This window comes from Talpa occidentalis, unplaced genomic scaffold (assembly GCF_014898055.3).
Source record: "Talpa occidentalis isolate TD23 unplaced genomic scaffold, MPIMG_talOcc4v2.1 talOcc4.14, whole genome shotgun sequence".
Taxonomy (NCBI): Eukaryota; Metazoa; Chordata; class Mammalia; order Eulipotyphla; family Talpidae; genus Talpa; species Talpa occidentalis.
This window is the reverse complement of record NW_023601433.1, coordinates 44,136,305-44,159,144: the sequence shown is the minus strand read 5'-3', so window position 1 is coordinate 44,159,144 and position 22,840 is coordinate 44,136,305. Positions and strand designations below refer to the sequence as shown.

The following is a 22,840-nucleotide window of genomic DNA, read 5'->3' as shown; positions in this document are numbered from 1 at the left end:
GATCTCATCTTCCACTCAACCTCAGCCACTCATTTCCATGGTCATAACTCTAAACTCTGATTACTAAAAACTACTTCCCCTAGTTTCCAATATTCTAGGCTCCAGGAACTGCTGCCTATCTTTCCAGCTCATTGCCAATAATATTTCAACTTCAACAGCCCTTGTACCCTCCCAGCATCCAGGAAGTTCTATCTCCAGGCCCATTTCCCACCTCTCACAGACCCTCACTGCCCTCCTTTCTCAGCTTACATTCCACGGCCAGATGTTATAATCATTATCAACCCCTTGCGAATCATGTCAGTTTCTTTGTCCTTGTCTTACTTCATGATACTCATGTGCCTCAATTCCAACCCTCACTAACTCTAACTCTGCCCTTCCATACATGCACCCATGAAATTGAATGTAGCTTAGAAAGAAAGCATGAGCAATCTTAGCAGGCCTTCCTTTAAATTCATGATCACTGGGCCTCCCTGGTGGTGCAAGGGGTTAAGCACTGCACTATGAAGCAATCCACAGCCTCTGCAGCACGAGTTCAATCCCAGTTGGCCAGAGAGAAACCCACATGGCCCAGTAGACCTCTCCTGTCTCACCCGCTGTTCCCCTCAGCAGTGTATTTCATCAATCTGCCTGTTCTGTTCCCTGCTCTGGCTCTGGTGAATTCTCTCGCCCTCCCGTGCTTCTGACTGTACCCAGTGCTTGAATAAATAAATAATTAAAAAAAAAACACTTTAAAAAAATAAAAAAAATAAAAGAGAGCATGTGGGTTTGCCTAGCTTGCATGTACTGGTTTCAAGCCTCTCAGGAAAGTATTCTCTTCTGGGGCCTTGTTTTTCCCATTGGTTAGACGGCGGGGAAGAAAGGGGATCAGAGCCGCTGAGATACTAGATGCAACTTCCCAGACCAGCAGGCTCTCTTAGTGCAGGGCTCACATGCATCTCTTAGGGGACTCCCTCCTAGGTCTTTTTTTCTTGCTTCTGTTCTTGGCTCTCCGCCTCTTCAGACAGTATTTTCAAGTTGCCTGGCTCCCCTTGCCAGCAGTACCGTGACTCATTCATTTTTCTTGTCTTCTTAGAAAAAAGTTAACCCATTGCCCAAAGTCACCGGCATGACTAAAGGAGAACAGAAATGGGTTGAACAGATAATCAACCCCTGCTTTTCCATTCTTCCATGGCCACCTACTCAAATAATGGGTAAGTAGGAGTTACATTCCAGCAGATTCCATTTCTTTTTAAAAACCTTGAACTTGGTGCCCTCCACACTATTGGTCTTCTAAAGTGCATTATCTGTTATACTGATACATTTTTTTAAAGCTGATGACTAATCTGTGTACTCTTGGGTTGCTCCCTTGAAGCTTTCCTGGTTAGGCAGATGAAATTAACACTGAAAAATCTAAGAGCAGCAGGGGCACGAGAATTAACATGAAAAGAGTTTGCTATATTCAGTAACCATGGGACAAAAGAAGTAGATTAGAAAGACATGACTTTTTTTAATTTAAATATTTTATTTTATATAATTCTTACATCTTTTTTTCATCTTTGCACAATGTATGCATTTTCATTTTGGTTATATTCCCCATACAATTGTACCTCCCCCCTTATTTTGACTCTAGTTCTTCCTTTCCCTGCCCTTCCCTCTCCTCCACCCTAGTGTTTCTCTGGTTTACAGTTGCTTGTTGATTTTGATTTTTACTTTGTATTGATTAGTCTTTTTCCTGGTCTCTTATTTAGTTTTCTAAATTCCTGCTATGAGTGAGAACATGCGGTATTTTGCTTTTTCTTTCTGACTTATTTCGCTGAGCATGATCCCTTCTAGCTCCATCCATGTTGCTGCAAACTGCATGTGTTTATCTTTTTTGATTGCTAAGTAATACTCCATTGTGTGTATGTACCACATCTTCTTGATCCAGTCATCTACTTTTGGGCATTTGGGTTGTTTCTAAAGCTTAGCTATTGTAAATAGTGCTGCTATAAACATAGGGGTGCAGGTGCCCTTTGGAATTACTGTTCCTGTGTCCTTTGGGTAAATACCTAGGAGTGGCATTGCTGGATCATATGGAAGCTCTATGTTTAGTAGGTCAAGAAATCTCCACACAGCTCTCTATAGTGGTTGGACCAGTTTGCACTCCCACCAACAGTGCAGGAGAGTTCCTTGTTCTCCACAACCTAGCGAACATTTGTTGTTGCTAGTTTTTTTAATATGTGCCATTCTCACTGGTGTGAGATGGTATCTCATGGTAGTTTTGATTTGCATTTCCCTGATTACAAGTGATGTTGAACATTTTTTCATATGCCCGTTGGCCATTTGCATTTCCTCTTCAGAGAAGTTTCTTTTTAGCTCTTCTGCCCATTTTTTGACTGGATTATTTTCTTTGTTTTTGTTGAGTCTCATCAGCTCTTTGCAGATTTTTGTGATCAGTCCTTTATCATTAGTGCTGTGTGCAAAAATTTTCTCCCAGTTGGTGGGGTTTCTCTTTGTTTTGATTTTTGTCTCTTTTGCTGTGCAGAAGCTCTTTAATTTGATGTAGTCCCAGCTGTTTATCTTTGCCTTCACTATCACTGCTTTGGGTGATGTGTCTGTAAAGATGTCTTTGAGGTGCATGTCATGTAGTGTTTCGCCTATATTTTCTTCTATGTATTTTATGGTTTCAGGTCTTATGTCTAGTTCTTTAATCCATTTTGAGTTGGTTTTTGTGCATGGTTTGAGGTAGTGGTCAAGCTTCATTCTTTTGCATGTAGTGACCCAGTTTTCCCAGCACCATATATTGAACAAACTTTCTTTGCTCCAATGCATATTCTTTCCTCCTTTGTCAAAGATTAGTTGACCATAAATCTGTGTGTTTATTTCTGGACTTTCTATTTGATTCCATTGGTCTGTGTGTCTGTTCTTGTTCCAATACCAGATTACAAATGAAAGAGGAGAAATCACAACAGACACAGCAGAAATCAAAAGAATAATCAAAAGAATAATCAGAAACTACTATGAACAGCTATATGGAAACAAGTTCAGCAATCTAGAAGAGATGGATAAATTCCTACAACTCTACAATCACCCAAAGCTAGATAAAGAAGAAATAGAACACCTAAACAGACCAATAACATGCAGCGAAATTGAAATGGTAATCAAAAACCTCCCCAAAAACAAAAGCCCAGGACCTGATGGATTTACAAATGAATTCTACCAAACATTCAGAGACGAATTAGTGCCTATCCTTCACAAACTCTTCCAAAAAATTGAGAAGGAAGGGACAATACCAAACACGTTCTATGAAGCCAACATTACACTAATACCAAAACCAAACAAGGACAACATAAAAAAAGAAAACTACAGGCCAATCTCCCTAATGAACACTGATGCAAAAATCCTCAATAAAATTTTAGCTATCAGAATCCAACAATGTATCCATAAGATAATTCACCATGACCTAGGAGGATTCATTCCAGGGACACAAGGATGGTTCAACATCTGAAAATCAATCAACGTCATTCAACACATCAACAAAAAGAAATATAAAAACCATATGATAATATCAATAGATGCCGAGAAAGCTTTCGACAAAGTGCAACACCCATTCATGATAAAAGCCCTTGAAATTCTTGAGATACAAGGAACATACTTCAACATCATAAAGGCCATATATGACAAGACAACAGCCAGTATCATTCTCAATGGCGAAAATCTGAAAGGATTTCCATTAAGATCTGGAACAAGACAAGGATGTCCACTCTCACCACTGCTTTTCAATATAATACTGGAAGTCCTAGCCAGAGCAATAAGACAAGAGAAAGACATACAAGGAATCCAAATAGGAAAAGAAGAAGTTAAACTATCACTATTTGCAGATGATATGATAATATACATAGAGAACCCCAAAAACTCCAGAGAAAAACTAATTCAACTAATCAATAAGTTTAGTAAAGTGGCAGGATACAAAATCAACACATAAAAATCAGTAGCCTTCCTATACACAAACAATAAATCTGAAGAAGAAATAAAAAAAAAAAAAAACATCCCTTTTATTATCGAAACAAAAAAAAATCAAATACTTGGGAATAAATCTAACAAAAGAGGTAAAGGACCTATACAAAGAAAACTATAAAACACTGTTAAAAGAAATAGAAGAAGACACAAAGAAATGGAAAGACATCCCCTGCTCATGGATTGGAAGAATTAACATTATCAAAATGGCCATCCTACCAAAAGCAATATACAGATTCAATGCTATTCCAATAAAAATTTCAATGACATTCTTCAAAGAAATAGAACAATTACTGATGAAATTCATATGGAATCACCAAAAACCCCGAATAGCCAAAGCTCTTCTGGGAAAAAAAAAAAAAAAAAGAAGGGAATGAAGGCATCACACTCCCAGACTTCAAACTATACTACAAAGACATGCCTTTCTTGTTTATAGTGATTTAAATTTTAACAGGGGTCTCCCTGGTGGCCTAGGGGTTAAGTCTCAGCACTATCACTACTACAGCTGAGTTCAATCCCCAGCCAGGGAGCTAACCCACAGGCAACAGACATTCTATAGTCATGCTTGCTGCTCCCCTCTGCAGTGTATTTCAGTAGATTCGCCTGTTCTGCTTCCCATTCTGTCTCTGGTGAATCCTCTCACCCCCCACATCTCTCGCCTATACCTCAGTTCTTCTATGCATAAATAAATGTCTTAAAAATGATAATAAAAATAAACAAATTTGTATCAGTCCTTTACTGTAGTACTGCTCAATGGAAATTGGATGAGTCCTGAACTTTTATTAATCTTTGGGTTACCCAGGAGCCTATCCCCATACCATGTTTAGAAAATTACCCACTATGGCAGAAACAAGCTAATTTTTGAAATAGAAACCCTTTTATATTTCCTCCCGGTATGCAGACAAAATTCCCCAGTTTCTCTTGCAGTTGTGTCCATTCTGGACCACAGAGTACAAGAGCAAGTGATAAATCACAGGCTCAGGCCTGACCTGTAACAATCTTCCATGCAATCCTCCATTCTCTGCCAGCTTGATATGGAAGCTCAGAGAGACCTCAGAGCAATGTGCTAAGGAATAAGCAATGATTTCATTAGCCAGAATTACTTTACCAATCCCTAGCTCTCATTCATTGGACTCTATGTGAGTACAAAATAAATATATGCTGTGGTCATTGATAGTTGATGCTGAACTATTAGAGTAGTTATTGTGATTCCAATGAAAGCACCCACATAATGAGTCTTGGAGAGAGGCAGAGATCACCTCCCATAATAGGAACTGACAAGTCAAAAGCTCTCTCTCCCACTCTCGCTTGCATTTGCAGTACATGTGTGTGATCTCAGCTTTATTGATCAGATATTGACAAATGAGGTGGTGACCCAAAGAAGTAAGGCTTGCATGGAAGGATTCTGGAAAGGAGTTGGTGGAGGGGATGTTCATCCAGTTTCCAGAGGCAGCACCTGTAGCAGCAGAGTCCAGTACCCAAGGTCCAGGTGTCCATGAGGTGAAGGTAGTGCTCGGGTCCACCAATCAAGGTGTAACCACTTCACAGATCAGTACTACTGTGTGATTTTAGATGCTGCTCTGTCTGACAGCACCTGGCCTGCTTCTCTGGTCTTCTCAGAAAGTCTGTGCTCTGTGCAATATTACCTTCCAATAAACCCATCTCTTACTTAACTTAGAGTTGATTTCTGTTGCTTGAAACTAAGAATTCCTCTTGATATAAATGCATACTTCTTAGGGAGAAAGAGAGAGACAGGCCTCCTTGCTCCCTGGCTTGGGGGAGGCTGGCTTCCCAAGGAATAGTGGCTATTTCCTGAGTCAGCCCATGCTGTGAGCCAGTCATTTCCCCACTGATGACTGCAAGTACTCTGTGGGAGGGAGAAACAACACATATGTGCCAAAGTAGGTTAAATTTGACCAAAATAAAGCCTACTATTTGAAAAAATAGGGAATTGGATAGAAAAGTGAAATGCTGAAGAGCAATCTTAGGACAATATCCAAGGAAGTGACAGAAAGCAGATCTTCCCTGGGAAAATAGATTAGATGCCATGAAAAGATAGGGAACAGTACATTCATTTTAGGTCAGCTGGATTCTTCCTGCAACAAAAGCATAATTTAGATTTTGTCAAGCTACATGCTCTCTTAATAGCTCTGTGTTCCAACTACGGTAGAGGTAGGTCAAAGAAAATGTGGTGTACCAGAGTGGGTGGTATCAGGGCCATTTATTGGCGTTTTCAACTCAAGATGTCATTTTGTGCTTACTTCACCCTTACAGCCAGCTTACATTTCAACTGTGATTGGCAGGAGGCAGGAAAACTCCAAGGCCTCTGCCTCATGCCCACCACATGCATGCATATAAGTTCTGAGTTTCCTGCCACATTTTACGTGATGGAATATCAGGAGTATGGTATATTGTTATGAGATTGGCTTCCAGTCTGTCATGTAACATGATGAGGCCCCTTTTCTGCCACTTGAATCTGAGCTGTTCTAGGGAATTACTTTGGCCTATTGTGCCTGTCCTGGAGGCTGGACAGTAAGAGGCCTCTTAGTACCTGTGTTCTCCTATTCTTAACCCTGAGACCACCTGCCATGAAGATGCCTCATCCAGCCAGCTGGAGGCTGAGCAACTACTGAAGGAGGGTCAAGATAGCAAGATTGGAGAGGCCTCCCTGGTGGCTCAAGGGGTTAGGATGCAACCTACGGAGCTGTCCGCAGTCACTTCAGCATGAGTTCGATCCCCAGATGGCCAGGGAGGTGACCCACATGGCACAGCAGACCTCTCCTGTCTCACCCGCTGCTCCCCTCAGCAGTGTATTTCAGTTACTCTGCCTGTTCTGTTCCCCGCTCTATCTCTGGTGAATCCTCTCACTCCCCCCACCATGCCTCTGGCCTATACTCTGGTTCTTGTATGCATAAATAAATAAATCTTAAAAAAAAATAGCAGGATTGGAAACAGCTCCAGATGCGACCCCTTGGACTTTCAGCTGCCAACTGAACGCAGCTGTATGAGCAATGTGGTCTAAGATGGGCAGAACTCCCAGCCAACAACGTAATAGTGAAAAGGAATACACCCATGTCATCTCAGGATGACAAATTTCAATTCTATTGTGGTTGGTTTGTCCGCCCCCCAAAAGAAAAAAATTTATATAAGGTGAGGTCAAAACATTGAATGCGGTAGATTAAGAAGAACCCCTATTTATGAGGAGAAAGACACAGACAGAGCGGTCAAGTACTGCAAACTTCCAAAAGCTCATTGACTTTGAATCTTCTAAGTCAAAGACTAGTTTCCTAAAGAAGCAGCCACAGAAGACTTATGATAGAAACTGTAACTCAGATTCCATAAGATTAACTCTAAAGTTCTTCCTTTGAATTCTAGGAAAAAACAAAAATTCACAAGACAGACATTTCTATTGTGTTCTTACACGGGAGACACTTAATTTCTGCCACTTTTCCTATGACATTTTCTAACATTTGTGCAAAATTTCAAGGGCATATCATTTTTTGGATTGTACTGTAGAAGCTAACTAAGCATTATTCGCATGGTCCAATAACTGTTTCCAAAATAATCTCCCTAAATTACATTCCTGAAGTGTGGAAAGATACACAGAATACACACCTGAATCACAGAACCCACTGCTCTAGAAAAACAAAACTTATGTACAAATTTATTTAGGAATGCTATTTAAAAGAATGGCTATTATTAGTCACAAAACTAATAGTTAGTATGTATCATCTAAAGAACCAAAAGACTGGGCCTCCCCGGTGGCTCAGCGGTTGAGCGCTGGGTTGCGAGGCTGCCCGCGGCCTCTGCGGCGCCGGTTCCATCCCCGGCTGCTCCCCGGCCATCGGAGGAGGGTCCCGCATGGCACGCAGACCTCTCCTGCCGCCTGCTGCTCCCCTCAGCAGTGTACTTCGGTCCTTCTGCCTGCTCTGCTCCCCGCTCTGGCTCTGGTGAATTCTCTCGCCCTCCCACGCTTCTGACTGTACCCAGTGCTTGTATGTATAAATAGATAAATAAATCTTTTAAAAAAATAAAGAAAGAACCAAAAGACTTGGTACTCTTTAGGTTAAAGATATGTGAAATAATGGCAATGTGTTCTTGGTTAAAAGGTCTCTTTTGTCCACTGTGAGGTTGTGAATAATGATGACTTGGCTCCTGCTTGGGCAGCTACAAACATTGCTAAATGACCTTCCCTTGTCTGCTTTTGTCCCCTTCTAGAACATTCTCCACATAGGTACCAAAACAATTTCTTAAAGTGTGAATTAATCATTCCCCTTCAAACCCCACACATGGGTCTCACTACGTATACAGAATAAAACGCAACCCCAGCACTGTGGCCGTGAGGACCCATGTGACCTGTTTTCACCTTGTCTTCTGTCATGTTGTGCCCAGCTTGCTCATTAGAGCTCATCCCGGTGGTCCTCCTGAGGGCCGGGATGCTCCCCATTGCTCCTGACTCATACTTTTAGCACTGCTCAGTGCCCAACCTGGGACATCTCTTCCTGTTCTCTTTAGGCTTCCCTGACTAATCCATCCAATGTGGCACCACTCACCCTCAGCCTCACAGAGAGTTTGGTCACAGAACCTGAATTTCCCTCCTAACACTTCTCCAAGCCACAATCAGTTTGCTCATATTTTTACTTGTTCCCATATTTTCTACTTCTCCCACTGCAGTCAACCATCAAACATCTTTAAGGGAAGAAGGACCCTTTCAAGTCAAGTTTCATTGTGTTTCCAGTGTTAGAACATTGCTCAGCACAAAGGATGTGCTGGAAAAACATGTATGACATGAAAGTGCACCCAGAGAATACAGGAAAAAGAAACATGAGGACCTCTGTTATGCCCCACCACACAGCTCCAGCACCTGACTAAGGAAAAACTGGGGTCACACTTCCAAGATTGAATGGTGTGCATTCAATTATATGACCTCATTTAAATCACACATCAACTTTATGAGGCAACCAATCTTCTCATTGTCACACAGTCAGGACAAAAAGAGTTCACAGACACTGAGTGACTTGTCCCCCGTAGAACACAATACTGGTAACCCCCACGACCACGTTCTGCTTTAGTTCCAGCTGTTTCCACATCGAACCCATGCATGTTCCACCACTTCCTGTTGCTTGGGTTTTCCCAGGAGGATTGAAGCCTAAGTTGTGACTTGCTGTTTCAAAGGTTTCCACCAGATTATATCCTAAACTTCATCATCCCCTCAGATGACTGGGGTTTACTTGCAGCAGAATAAAGGTAGATAAAAGCAAATAATTAATGGTGGTTACAACAGGCTCCCTAATTCTCATTCTGTAGGACAGGCATCAAATTCTTTTATATTGGTGACTTCTAATTAGAGATTCACATGATAATTAACTCAATGGACTGACTTCCACAATAATAGGATTCTTACCTCGGAATTCCAGTCCCCGAAGTTGAAAGGTAACAAGACCATTGCCGATTTCAATTAGATGAACGAAAGCATTGAGATAATCTGAAGCCAAAATAAAGCAATCGCCGGAGCTGTAGTTCCCCCATCGACCAAGGACCAAGTCTCCACAGAGAGACTCCTGGAGGGCCCGGGTCAGGTGCTCATAAAAGATGGAATTGAGATTGTTGTCATCATTCCCTATAGACAGAAGAAGAAGTACGGTCAATGAATGCTGACTCCCCATGTACTCAGATCGATGAAATAGTCATTTGATTAAAGGTACGTCAGACTTTTCAGATCCTTTGCCTATTTTAATGGACTATGTGAGCTCTTAATATTTTTCCATCTGTACTCTTTCTGGGCAAGCTCATCTATATAAATGGACTCCAGCTGGGGCCTCTTGTCTATACTCTAGACCTGTCTACTTACTTGTCTACGTAACATCTCTTCCATGTCTAGAATGTGCCCCAACTTCAACATGTCCATATCTGGTCTCCCTCTCAATTCTCCCTTTGTGAACGGGCCCATCCTCCAGTCAGCCATAACCTCAGGAATCCTTATTTCCATTCCTTCATACCAAGATTCTCAATTTTACTTTATTCAAAAAAATTTTATTTCTTTTTGCACTGTAGGACCTGTGGGAAAACAGTTTTCTCTAACTGTTTTCACCATGACCTTCCAGCACAGGTGGCCTAGTACATAACATGTAGCCTTGAGATGTAGTCAGTCCCAGTGCAGAAAGCAGTAGATAATAATGTAATCTTGATGCATAGTTTGCATATATATTATGTCATATACACATAGATATAAATTTTTATATTATATATGGGTGTCATTTACTGTTTTTAAAATATCACATATATATATATATATATATATATACAGCTCAGATTTATTGGAGTAATTTATGCAGAATAAAATTCACCCTTTTTAGTGTATAATCCCGTGAGTCTTAAAAAATCCATATAGGGCCTCCCTGGTGGCACAAGGGGTTAAGAAGCAAGCTATGAAGCTATCTGCAGCCACTACCACACAAGTTCGATATCCGGCCAGGGAACAACCCACATGGTGCAGCAGCCATCTCCTGACTCGCTCCGCTGCTCCTCTCAGCAGTGTATTTCAGTCAATCTGCCTGTTCTGTTTCCCACTCTGTCTCTGGTGAATCCTCTCACCACCCCACACCCGCCCCCTCGCACCTCTGGCCTGTACCCCAGTTCTTGTATGCATAAATAAATAAATCTTTAAAAAAATCCATATAGTCATGTAGCCACAGCTTCAAATAATGCATCTGAGATTAAAGAATACCTTTGCACATACAGCAGCTGGTTTTGCTTCACTGGTGAGCAGTGTTCCTGTGTAAGCTGTGCTATAGTTAGTTTAGCCATTGAAGTTCTTTCCTGATTTGGTGATTATGGCTAAATCCACTAAAAATATTCACAAATGGAAGTTTATGTAAGTTTTTGTTTCTCTTGAGCCAATACCCAGGAGTGGGATCACTGTTTTCCAAAGTGGCTGCAGTTTCTACTTCACAGTGACCAAGACTTCCAGTGCATCCTTGCCAGGACTTGGTATTATCAGCTATTTCTTGCTTGTTTGATTTTAGTCTTCCAATTGAATGGGTGATGACACCAAAGGAAGAGTGAAGGAAGGATATAGTAAAGGAGACGGAAGGATGGTATACCCTGCTTCCCCACAGAAGGTATGCATTTCAGGGGGCACAGAATTGAGGAATTGGGAATTAAAGGTATATTTCTTTTTAATCTCCTGCTGGGTCCTGACTCATTTCACTCTCTCTATTGGGGCTTTCATGACTAAGAATAGAAACCACGGAAGAGAAGACAAGGTGAACTGGGAAGTCCTCTTGGTTGATGTGCTTGGGCTAGAGGAAGTGCTGAGAGGGACTGGAGAGGTCTGCATTCTATACTTTTATTTTAGGGAATACCTTTTCTTTGAGGATCAAGTCATGGCCCTGGAAAGCCAGAGATGTATAGAAATATCCAAAAGAGAAAATGCCTATAGCAAACCCAAGGGTCCCTCTGAGACTATCTATTGGAGGGATGCTGGGAGATAGAAGATAAAATCTACAGAGTTGAACAGAGCTCCCCACCTGTAACCTCAGGACCCTGGGCACAAAGGGCACAGGAAAGTAAAAATTGATCCCAAGTGCACCTATATGATCTATCTCTAAGTAACTTATAATTCTATCAAGTTACGAATGCGCTTGCTAGACATTCATGAAAGCTAAAAGTAGAAATGAAATTAGAGCACTTATAGCCTAATTATGATTAATGGGCAGAAGTGGTCCTATGCACTGAGTCATGTCATCTAAGAAAGTATCCGTATACTTAATCTTCTATGCAGATTAAGCCTGCTTGACCAGCCAATATATTCATTTTCTATGATAAATCAGCATACATCCCGAGACACTAATTAGAGATGACTTTGAATCTCTGACACTTTATCAGAAAGACCTCAATGAAGGAATTAACTTTTGCTTAATTATTTAACCTGCTTGATGTTTAAATAAAACAAAAAAGTTTAAACCACTAAAAATGGAAATCTTCTTAGAACACACTGACCAATATCTGCACAATTAGATTAAAGTGAGATAACAATTACAGATAACTAAAGGCAGGGTGTGCCTGGGAAACTATCCACATGCCTCATATTCAAGACTCTGCAATGTCATAGAGCCCCAGAGATGCACCAGGTTGTACTGACATAAAACTCAACAGAAAAATAAAGTAAACCTCTCTCTAAGTATTTTCAAATCAATCATGTATATGTAATTCAAATGTAGATAATGAGAATGGTACAATTTCTTCTAGACAAAATTTCTAGCCCAGAGGAGAAAGTGAGGTGGATAAAAAAAAGGAACACTTAAATTTACACTGTGACATATGGGGAAAGGAGAGATGATGAGATAGATTATGGAAAGAAAAAAGTGAAACAATTTTCTAGCAGATAACTCCTTCTATAGCTTGATATTGAATGAAGTTTCTGAAGGCTTCCGGATGCTGGATCCTGGGATGGGTTGCCTTTAAGGATATCATAATGCTGATGTTTTTCCAAATAAGTTTTTGCTAAAAGACTAATACCCAGGTTTATTGTCTATATTTGATGCTAACATACACAAACTAAAATGTCTTACTTGACAAAATCATTCATTAATGAACAGGGACCTAATCAATCCAAAAAATAAAGAAATGCATTTCAAACCAAATCAGGATGCTTGATCGAGCTACTTGCATAATTTCATTTTTACAGTCAGCCTGTTTACCAAGGCATGCATGTCTCCATAATGATTAAAAAGTGTGAGTACTTAATCCCCCTTTCTGGATTAAAAGAATTTATCTAGATAACATAATAAGTAACTATCAGTAGTTTAAAGAGAGAGAAGGAAGTGGTCTTCTTACCTGGATCCTTTTCAATTTGGACCACCAGCCTTGTGTTGGAATTATCCACACGCCTTGTGCTAGCAGGGACCACAAAAGGGTAAAAAATCATGATTAGAACCCTACCAATGAGAGCTGGCTTACAGAATCAGCTGTGTGAATGGGAAATGCAGGCTTATAGCTTGCGTATTATTTAACAATGTTATGTTAGAGAAAAAGGAGGGGGAAGAAGGCATAGAAAAGTACAAGAAGTGATTATTAGGGTACAGGAAGGTAAAGATTGATCCCAAGTGCACCTACATGATCTACCTCTAAGAAACTTATAATTCTATCAAGTTATGAATGTACCTGCTGAACATTCAGTGTAGGGAAAGTGATTATTAGGTCTCAGGATTTGGAAGACTGACAATGTGCCCTATTGATTTTAGCACCAGAATGACAAAAATAGCAAGCACTTGAACTGCCAATGGTCTGTCACTCACTTTCAAAATCTGAGCAGGGCACCCACAGGTACCTTTCTTCTCAAATTGATCACAGGAAATCGTGGTGAGTAGTCACTGTTTCCACCACTTGCTTTGCACCAACTGGGTTCATTCTCATTAGCTTTTCTTGGGTTGAACCACAAGAATAAAAACAATTCTCACACTTAGAAGAAGACAGATCAACAGTTGCTCTGGTAACAAGGGGTCACCAGCAACAGTTTTAAATCTCTTCAATATTGACAACTATCCTCAGTTCACAGCTTTTGCAAGTCAGTCAATCCCTGGTGACCGCCCTGCTTCTGGAAATCAGTAAGTGAGACACAAACGTACTCCAGACTTCTGAGTAGTGACAGCAAATCTCCCCAAGTAATTACCTGTGCAGGTGATATCAACACACTTGTGCTTCTAAAAATTCTTGAGCCCCTGAACTTTGCACCGTCAAAACCCAGCAATGAGTATGATAGCCTACTCTGCTTGGAAAGACTGTGCCTGACCAGAAAGACTGTCTTGTTATTTCAGATATTGAGCAGTGGGTTCCTCATCCTTTGTGGAATGAAATATGAAATCCCATCAATGATATTCAACTGCTTATAACCTACCCAAATGGCAATTTCATATGCTTAAAACTAAGCCATTAATAAAGACTTTCAGTTGAAATATATCATTGAACACAATGAGGGTCCTAATAAAGTGTAGAAAAACTAATCTTTAGCATATCTTGCCCTGGCCTTTGCTATCTCTTGCCTCTTGCTTTCTATCCCCCAGCCACGCTAGCCTTCTTTGTCCCTGTCTCCAATGTGCCCCACATCCTACACCTGTCACCCCTCCCTCCTTAGAACCCATTCACCTTGGAGTTCACCCTTTCCAGTGCCACCCATTTTTCCTCATCTATTCCTCTCATCCTTCAAGTCCAGCTCAAGTATCACCTCCTCTGGGAAGTCTTCCCTGATGCCTGCTCTAGGAGGCGTTCATGAGTCCTGTGCTCTGTCATTTACTGAACTTCCCCCTTGGAGCATTTCTTATGCTTAATATTACTAATGATGATGTCTATAAATTTAGGTAGCACTTACCTGTGCAAATACTTTACATGTATTAATTCATTGTATCCCCACACCTACCTGCTTAGGTAGGTTCTATTATTATGCCCATTCTCCCAGACAGAAAATCTAAAACAAAGTGAGAGTAAATCAAGTACCCAAGGTCAGAGCTAACAGGTGATAGAGTCAGTATTTGAACCCAGGTATACTGGCTCTGGTGTCTTCAATCCATATCACATCTGACATTTCTTTAAGCAATTATTTGATGCTATTTCTCTCCTACAACAGATCCATGAGGCAAGCTTTTTGCTCATAATTGTCCTGTATTAGTCACTTAGTATTGAATGAATGAGAGTCAAAGATTCTGTTACATCTGATTTTTTTTTCTCATGAGACATGCTAAGAAGAAAATAGACTAGCTATTGCAAGATTACACTTAAACATGATCATTGGCCTATCGAGCAGGACTTAATAAAGGAAGAGCACATGTTGGTCATGGTGCTTATGGAAAAATCTCAGGATGCACATTTCTTTTATGAACTTATCTGTTGGGAATCAGAACAGATAAAAAGATACTAAGATGGAACTATAATTTGAATGAAGAATGTGTTTTCAGAAAAAAAATTCTCTTTTCCTCACATGTCCCAGATATTTGAGAACCACCTAAGCAAGATCATATTTGAGTTTTGTAGAACAGATTCCACAGTTGCATTGGAGAGAAGGAATACTCTGTTACATCTCAAAAAGGCAGTTAACCCCAGCAAGCTGTTCTGTTGGTACCTCAATTTTCCTCCCAGATACCCTCAGATTGGCTTTGAAAATAAAAGAGCCTAGGGTGGCAGAAAATAAAGCAAACAACAAAGTTTTTTTCTAATGAAAGTTGAAATCCCTCGTTGGCATAGTCAGTTCCTAAATGGAATTTTAATTTCACCTTAAGACCTAGGACAAATGGAATTTTCAGAAGCAGTATAAACAATTTTTAAAGTGGGATTAAACCAAAAGAAAGTCATTTACCAAACTCCTTAGGGAATTAAAACACCTTCTAAAACTATGTTAACTGGAAAGCCATCTTTTTGAAAGGCTATGGGATGCAGAGTGTTAAATTCTGATCAGCAAGAACTAAGCAGATTTTCCTGTGTACCCCAGGGCCTCTGGCTCTCCACCAGACTCTCGAAGAAGGTGAACTGTCAGCCATACCGAGTAATTTGAGCGTGTCTCCAGTGCTTTCCATCTGTAAATTTGGTGCTTACCATTCAAAGGTGCTAATTAGCTCTGTAATTGGATTTCTGCCTTAACTGTCCTATTGCATGAATATCAATTCTGTTGCTCAAAGAGAAAATGGGGGCTCATATCTCACTCTTCTATCTCAAGGGGAGCACAGAATGCTGGTGTATGTCAGGTGTGCATCTGCATGTATACTCTTTTCAGCACTCATCTGGCAAAGTCTCTGCTCATTGCTATGCACATGCTCCTGTTAAAAGTCCAATAATGGGTCTTTCCAAGAAGCTGACTTAATCTGAAACATCCTTCCCTCATGTAGATAGCAAAGCTAGCTTTCTCCCTTCAAACTCTGCCTTCCACCTCCTGAGCTGTCTCTCCATGTCAGGCACCTTCTCTCTTACATGATTTCATTTGAGGAACTTAATAATTTAACAATGATTTTAAAAAATTACACTACTTCAAATTCCCATTTTTGCACACACAGAGACTATTTATCATAGAAGTAATGCCATTTTTGATGAGGACATCTGATCAGCTGGAACAAGCAGTTTGATGTGATCTATTTGTACCGCAAACCCAAGCTGGAGTTATGAATGGATTGTAGATCCAGCTATTCAAGGGGCAGGTCAAGCTTAGAGAAATGTGGATAATGAGAAAGCAGTCAGAACTTAATATCAGGACACTAACCTTTTAAGTTGTATATAAACATAAGGTTCATCTGGGTCTGCTTTTCGTCTTTAATTTAAGATGAATTTTTTCATCTTTAATTTTTGCCACTGATAACCGTATTAGTTCTCTTAAAGCCAATGACCTTTTTCTGGTGATTTGCTTCATAATGACTTGACATGGAAAGTTTCCTGAGGACACAAGACACAGGGTTGTATAGCGGATTGGGTGACCTCTGTCTGAGGTCAGATACTCAGGTGACTGCTAATCTTGCTACCATCTTGGAGGCTTGGTTTAGTTCGGCTCTCTGTTATCTTAGGCAGGGTGGTGTCCTAAATCAAAGGTAGGGGATCTTTGTCAAACACAACCACCCATGACAGGCTTGGTTTTGACTTCCTTTCCCTCAAGACCACAAAGCATAGCTGGACCTGGCTGTTCCTTCTTCCAGGTCAGTCAATACTCTTAGGGGAACTTAGGTGTAAGTTCACAGGTATTTGCCTTCCTGAATTTTAACCTGAATCCCTCCCTACCTTGAAGTTTTTAAGACATTTATTGGGTTTTATTTCTTTATTTCACCCAATTTTCCTTAGTTACTCTTCATAGGGAAGGTCTTGATTACCTAGCCTGTTACACAGAAATTAAACTACTATGATGGATTGTAGAGATTACGGAAAGGGGGAGCTTTTTAATTGACTATTTTATAATCAGTGTTTGTCAATGTCCTGTGGCTCCTTCAATCAGCACACCCCATTTTCTGTACATATATAGCATATGTGTGTGTGTTCTGTAATATGTATTTAGATAGCATTATTGAGTATGGTATTTAAATCTTCTCCATCTTTACCTAATTTATGATTACTTGAATGGTCATGAGCTAAGAAAAGTAAATTACATATTCTAACACTACTGTTTCATTTCTTACCAAATTTCCTTTTATGTTTTTCTGTATGAGTTTTATTGTGATCTACTGGATTCACATTTATATCTTCATTGTGAATTTTAGTCTTTACCATTATAAAATGTTCTTGATCCCAATGGGTTTTGCCCCAGATTCATCTGTATAATATTAAGCCACAACCTCTGCTTTAATTGCATTCTTTTATTCTTTACTTTTTCAAGTCATTATATATTTGATGTGCCTTTGTCTTGGGTGAACTGACAGATATATCTGATCCTATTCTGTCTTCATATTTTATGTTAAAACCAGTTATCTGATTTTATTGCTTCTTTGATTTTTATGCATGTTACTCTATGGTCTGACTGTAGAATCATAAAAACAATACTATAAAAAACATAAATGATAAGGCAAAATCATGAACAACTTTGTCCCAATAAATTAAAAAATTTAAACAGGTAATTTTCTGTAAAAGCACCAAAACTTAAGAAGAAAAAGAAGAGCAAATAGTTCAAAAACTTTAAAAATGGAGTCAGCAGTTAAATAACTACCCACACATAAAAAAATGCATACATCTAGAAAGATATACTAAAAAAGGTAGGGGGTGGGGTGGGTGAAAGAAAGAAAAGAGGAGAGGCAAGGAGAATAAAGGAGGGGAGGAGGAAATAAAGAGAAAATGTAAACAAGCATACTGAGAAATACATATTTTTCTATTGTTGCTACTTAGAGAAGATCTATTAGTCATACTGGTATTAGTATGTATTCTTTCTTGTTATTTCTGAATGTTTTAAAGATCTTTTCTTGTTACTAGTGTTTTGAAACCTCACCATTATGTGTAAATATGTGGGTTTATTTTTGATTTTATTCTGGTCACAACTTATTAGCTTTCTGAACCTAGGAAATCATGTCTTTCAGAAATCTTGAAAAATTCATATTATTTTCTCTTAAAAGGATGTTTCTCCCTATGCTAGTCTTTTAATAAATAAAATTTAAAAGAAAAGTGAACTTGGAATGATCCTGAGTTTGGGTATAACAAAACAGAATTGGGATGTTCATGTCCCAGGAATGTTGGGGCATGGACAGATGCTTCCACAGCCAAGAAAAGGAAATCACGCCAGTAAAAAGTGCGTAGAATTGAAAATGACAAATTAAAGCTTGACAAACCTTGTACCGATCAAAGTTGCTCTTACTGACAACTTAATTTGCACAAAATAGATAAGTCCCATCTCCTTTTGTCTATATAAGCATGCTCCCTGCAGAGATTCTTGGGCATTCAGCTCATGTGCTCCTTGAGTCTGCCTTCCATGGACTGCAGTCCTCCAGCCCCTACTCAACCTTTGCTATAATACTTCTGCTGTGACACTCCAACTGTAGAACAAGAGCTGTGACAAGACATGAAAGCTGTAACACTTCTGTGTGACCTACGGCTGTAAACCTCTTCTATAACTTGATCAGAATTAGGTATCATGGTCAAGACCTTCTTCTCGGAACGCCTCCTGAATATCTAGTTGATATCATTCATCCCATCTTCCATGTCTCTTAACCTTTCTGGATTATTTCCCGTATCTTTATTATTCTTTGTTGTATTCTGGGTGATTTTCTTGGACTGCTTTCCAGTTTAGCTGTGTTTATTTATTTTTTTTTAATTTAAATTTTATTTTTAGGGCCTCCCCAGTGGCGCAGCAGTTGAGCGCTGGGTTGTGAAGCTGCCTGCAGCCTCTGCAGCACCAGTTCGATCCCTGGCTGCCGGGCGAGGGACCCACGTGGTGCGCATACCTCTCCTGCCGCCCACTGCTCCTCTCAGCAGTGTACTTCGTCAGTCTGCCTGTTCTGCTCCCTGCTCTGGCTCTGGTGAATTCTCTCACCCTCCAGCGCTTTTGACTGTACCCAGTGCTTGTACAAATAAATAAATAAATAAATAAATAAATAAATAAATCCGGTATTTTTCTTTTTCTTTCTGGCTTATTTTGCTGAGCATGATCCCTTCCGGCTCCATCCATGTTGCTGCAAATTGCATGTGCTTATCTTTTTTGTTTTTTAAAGATTTATTCATTTATTTATACAAGCACTGGGTACAGTCAGAGGCGCGGGAGGGTGAGAGAATTCATCAGAGCCAGAGCACAGAGTAGAACAGGCAGACTGACGAAGTACACTGCTGAGGGGAGCAAGGGGTGGCAGGAGAGGTCTGCGCGCCATGTGGGACCCTCGCCTGGTGGCCGGGGATCGAACCGGCGCTGCAGAGGCTGCGGGCAGCTTCGCAACCCAGCGCTCAACAGCTGAACCAGCGGGGAGGCCCTGCTTATCTTTTTTGAATGCTGAGTAATACTCCATGATGTATATGTACCACATCTTCTTGATCCAGTCATCTATTTTTGGGCATTTGGGCTGTTTCCAAAGCTTAGCTATTGTAAACAGTGCTGCTATAAACATAGGGGTGCAGGTGCTCTTTGGAATTGACGTTTCTGTGTCCTTTGGGTAAATACTTAGTGGAATTGCTGGATCATATGGAAGCTCTATGTTTAGTAGGTCAAGAAATCTCCACACAGCTCTCCATAGTGGTTGGACCAGTTTGCTGTGTTTAACTGATAATTTGTTGTATCTTTTATACTATACAATTAATGGTTATATAAACTTACTGTTACAACCTCCATTTGTTCCAATTTGACATTTTTTTCAATGTATCTTAGACTTATGATTTTATTTCTTTTTAAAAAAAGATTTATTTATTTATGCATACAAGAACTGGGGTATAGGCCAGAGGTGTGGGGGATGAGAGGATTCACCAAAGACAGAGTGGGGAGCAGAGCAGGCGGATTGACTGAAATTCAATGCTGAGGGGAGCAGTGGGTGAGTCAGGAGAGGTCTGCTGCACCATGTGTGTAGCTCCCTGGCCGGGGATCGAACTTGTGCTGCAGCGGCTGCTGTCAGCTTCATAGGTAGCGTTGTAACCTGCGCCACCAGGGAAGCCCTGATTTTATTTCTTATATGACTTTTCTATCTAAATGCACATATAATTTATTCATTATCTATAGTTTTGGAGGGTCTAAGTTGGCTATTTTATTAGCTTGCTTTTGATCATGATGAATATTTTCCTCCTCAATTTTGTAGTACCAGACTTATAGCTTATTTACAGAGGGTGTTTAACCACATGAGCTGAGGCTGTCCTTTGTTCTGTCAGTTAGACAAAGCTTTTATAAACCAGTACCATTTTTATGTTCCTTCCTCAACTTGAGGATTTCTAGGTATTTGTAGTGTACTTTTGAACTCCAAGTCTACATGTGGCAGAAGGTTGGCACTGTACACTCACAGTGGAAAGTTGGTCTCATTCTGATCTCTAATTGACATTATTGAGCTTCTTTTTCATTTCTCTGTGTTGGATGTTCCACTTCCCTAAGGAGGGAGAAGAACGTCAGTGGTTTTGACTTAATGTAGAAGTCTCATTTCAAGTTTTATCCCTATGTAGGAATAAGGTCTTGTTACCTGACCTGGTGTTACAGACCAGAGTGGTGATCATGGCAGAATGTTTCCAAAGCAACAAGAAAAAAAGTGTACAGCTTCCAATGTTCCTGTCAGGTATTAATTTTACCAATCAATCAATACTCCTGTAGCCATCTAGAAACCCATGCAAAGTCTTGGTTTTTAATAAAGTAGGATTAAAATCAGTCTTGGAAGGGCCTCCCTGGTGGTGCAGCGTTTGAGCTGGGTTGTGAAGCTGCCCTCAGCCTCTGCAGCGCCGGTTGGATCCCTGGCTGCTCCCCGGCCACCGGAGGAGGGTCCCACATGGCGCGCAGACCTCTCCTGCTGCCGGCTGCTCCCCTCAGCAGTGTACTTCGGTCCTTCTGCCTGCTCTGCTCCCTGCTCTGGCTCTGGTGAATTCTCTCACCCTCCTGCGCTTCTGACTGTACCCAGTACGTGTATAAGTAAATAAATAAATAAATAAATAAATAAATAAATAAATAAATAAATAAATCTTTAAAAAAATAAAAAATAAAATCAGTCTTGGAAATAGGCTCAGGGTAACAGATTAAAGAAACTCAACTTAATAACTAGAATAGTAAGGAAGGAATTCTAACCTAGACCCTCAAATGCAGAAGTCCCGCAGGGTCCAAAGTGGTCATTCCTCATCCAACTCTTAGTATGGGAAGAATTAAAACATACTGAAAGGCTGGTAGCACCCACTTTGAGTGTTGTCAGTCCCAGAGAAGACTCTTGAAAAGGCTCAGGGTAGGCCTCCCTTGTGGCGCAGGGATTAAAGACACAGCACTATCAAGCTACTGCCAGCCACTGCAGCACAAGTTCTATCCCGGGCCAGGGAGCTAACCCACGGGGCACAGCAGACCTCTCCTGTCTCTCCTGCTACTCCCCTCAGCAGTGTATTAGTGTATTTCAGTCAATCCGCCCGTTCTGTTCCCCACTCTGTCTGTGGTGCATCCTCTCACTCCCCCACCCCCAGAAACTCTGGCCTACACCCCAGTTCTTGTATGCATAAATAAATCTTTAAAAAAAAAAAGGCTCAAGGTTCTGTGTACTGGCAAGTGAGCTCTGGCTGGGCAGATGCCTCAGAGATGTCCAACGCATTCCTGCACCATCTACCTTTGAGTCTTAGAGTAAAATGGTTTGAGACAATGTAGATTTAAAAGCTGAACACTTCCTGCCTCCCTTTGTTTAGAATAAATCAATCCCATCTCCCACATTGACCTAAAGACTAAAAAAGCTGAGGCCCCTCCTCCCTCACTTGCTGCAATGACGGAGAAAGGGTTTTTTCTGTCCTACACTCCTAGACCTCCACTCCCACCACCATTCATCAGCCTGACTCAGTCACAGTGCCTTGCCCCTGGGTGACCTTCAAGTGTGGAGTCAGCAGCAGTGGACAGCCGGGAAGCAGGTGGCAGGCTGGACTCCTTTCTGCAGGTACATCGTCAGCTACACAACTCTGCACTTTTCAAATTCTTGAACTGCTCAGCAAAATTTAACAGGGCCCTGAGTAAAATTATGCACCACAGCATAATGAATAATAAGCTCAAACTGAGGAAATGCAATGCATTTCCTCAAAAGCATCATCCTTCTAGAATACATTTGCATAATAGCTCATCACCACACCTGAAGAGTCATGGGGGGGAGGAGGTGGTATGAGAGAAAAACCATGGGAGGGGGCCAGATTCATCATTTATGGCATTCAGACACAGATCTGGAATTCCAGGTGAAGAAATCGGAGACCAGGAAGGGAGAGGGAAGGTCTGTCCTGAGACACAGGGACAGCAGTCATAGAGGGGTTCAGACTGCTGCTCTGGCACTTGCCACTCAGGCACAGTGGGGACACCTGGCACCTTCTCTGGCACTTCTCACTCTTAAGACCCACAGAATCATGTCAATATAAGTCTTATCTTCTTGCCGTCACTGTCTCCAAATAAAAGGTAGGGTGTCTTAAAAAAAAAAAAAAAATCCATCCCTTGCCTTAAACGAGGGATCTTTTGATTTCAGATGACAGAAAATACAAATGGAAATGACAGGCACAATATGGAATTCACTGATGATATCACTGAGAGGTTGATTGAGCCCAGTTGGCTTCAGGATGGGGTGTCATCAACAGGAATCATCCCCCACATCCCTGGCACTGCCTCCTCTGTGTTTGCTGGGCTCTCAGGACAGTTCTTGCCTCATTATAGACTAGAAGGCTTCCAGCAGTGAGTATTTTGCAGCCCACACCACCAAGTCCAGCAGAACAGGGAAGACTGCTTTTCCTGGAT

General features: G+C 40.8%; 1 protein-coding gene across 1 annotated transcript in view; it reads right to left on the bottom strand.

Moving 5' to 3' along the window:
- The window catches only part of PCNX2 (pecanex 2), a 243,488-nt gene that overhangs the window by 50,456 nt on the left and 170,192 nt on the right, over positions 1-22,840 (bottom strand). The window contains exons 24-25 of the mRNA XM_037510412.2: positions 12,814-12,872; positions 9,380-9,595 (exon numbers count right to left, since the gene is read on the bottom strand). Coding sequence (XP_037366309.1) covers positions 9,380-9,595; positions 12,814-12,872 — 275 coding nt within the window. The remainder of the gene's footprint in view (positions 1-9,379; positions 9,596-12,813; positions 12,873-22,840) is intronic.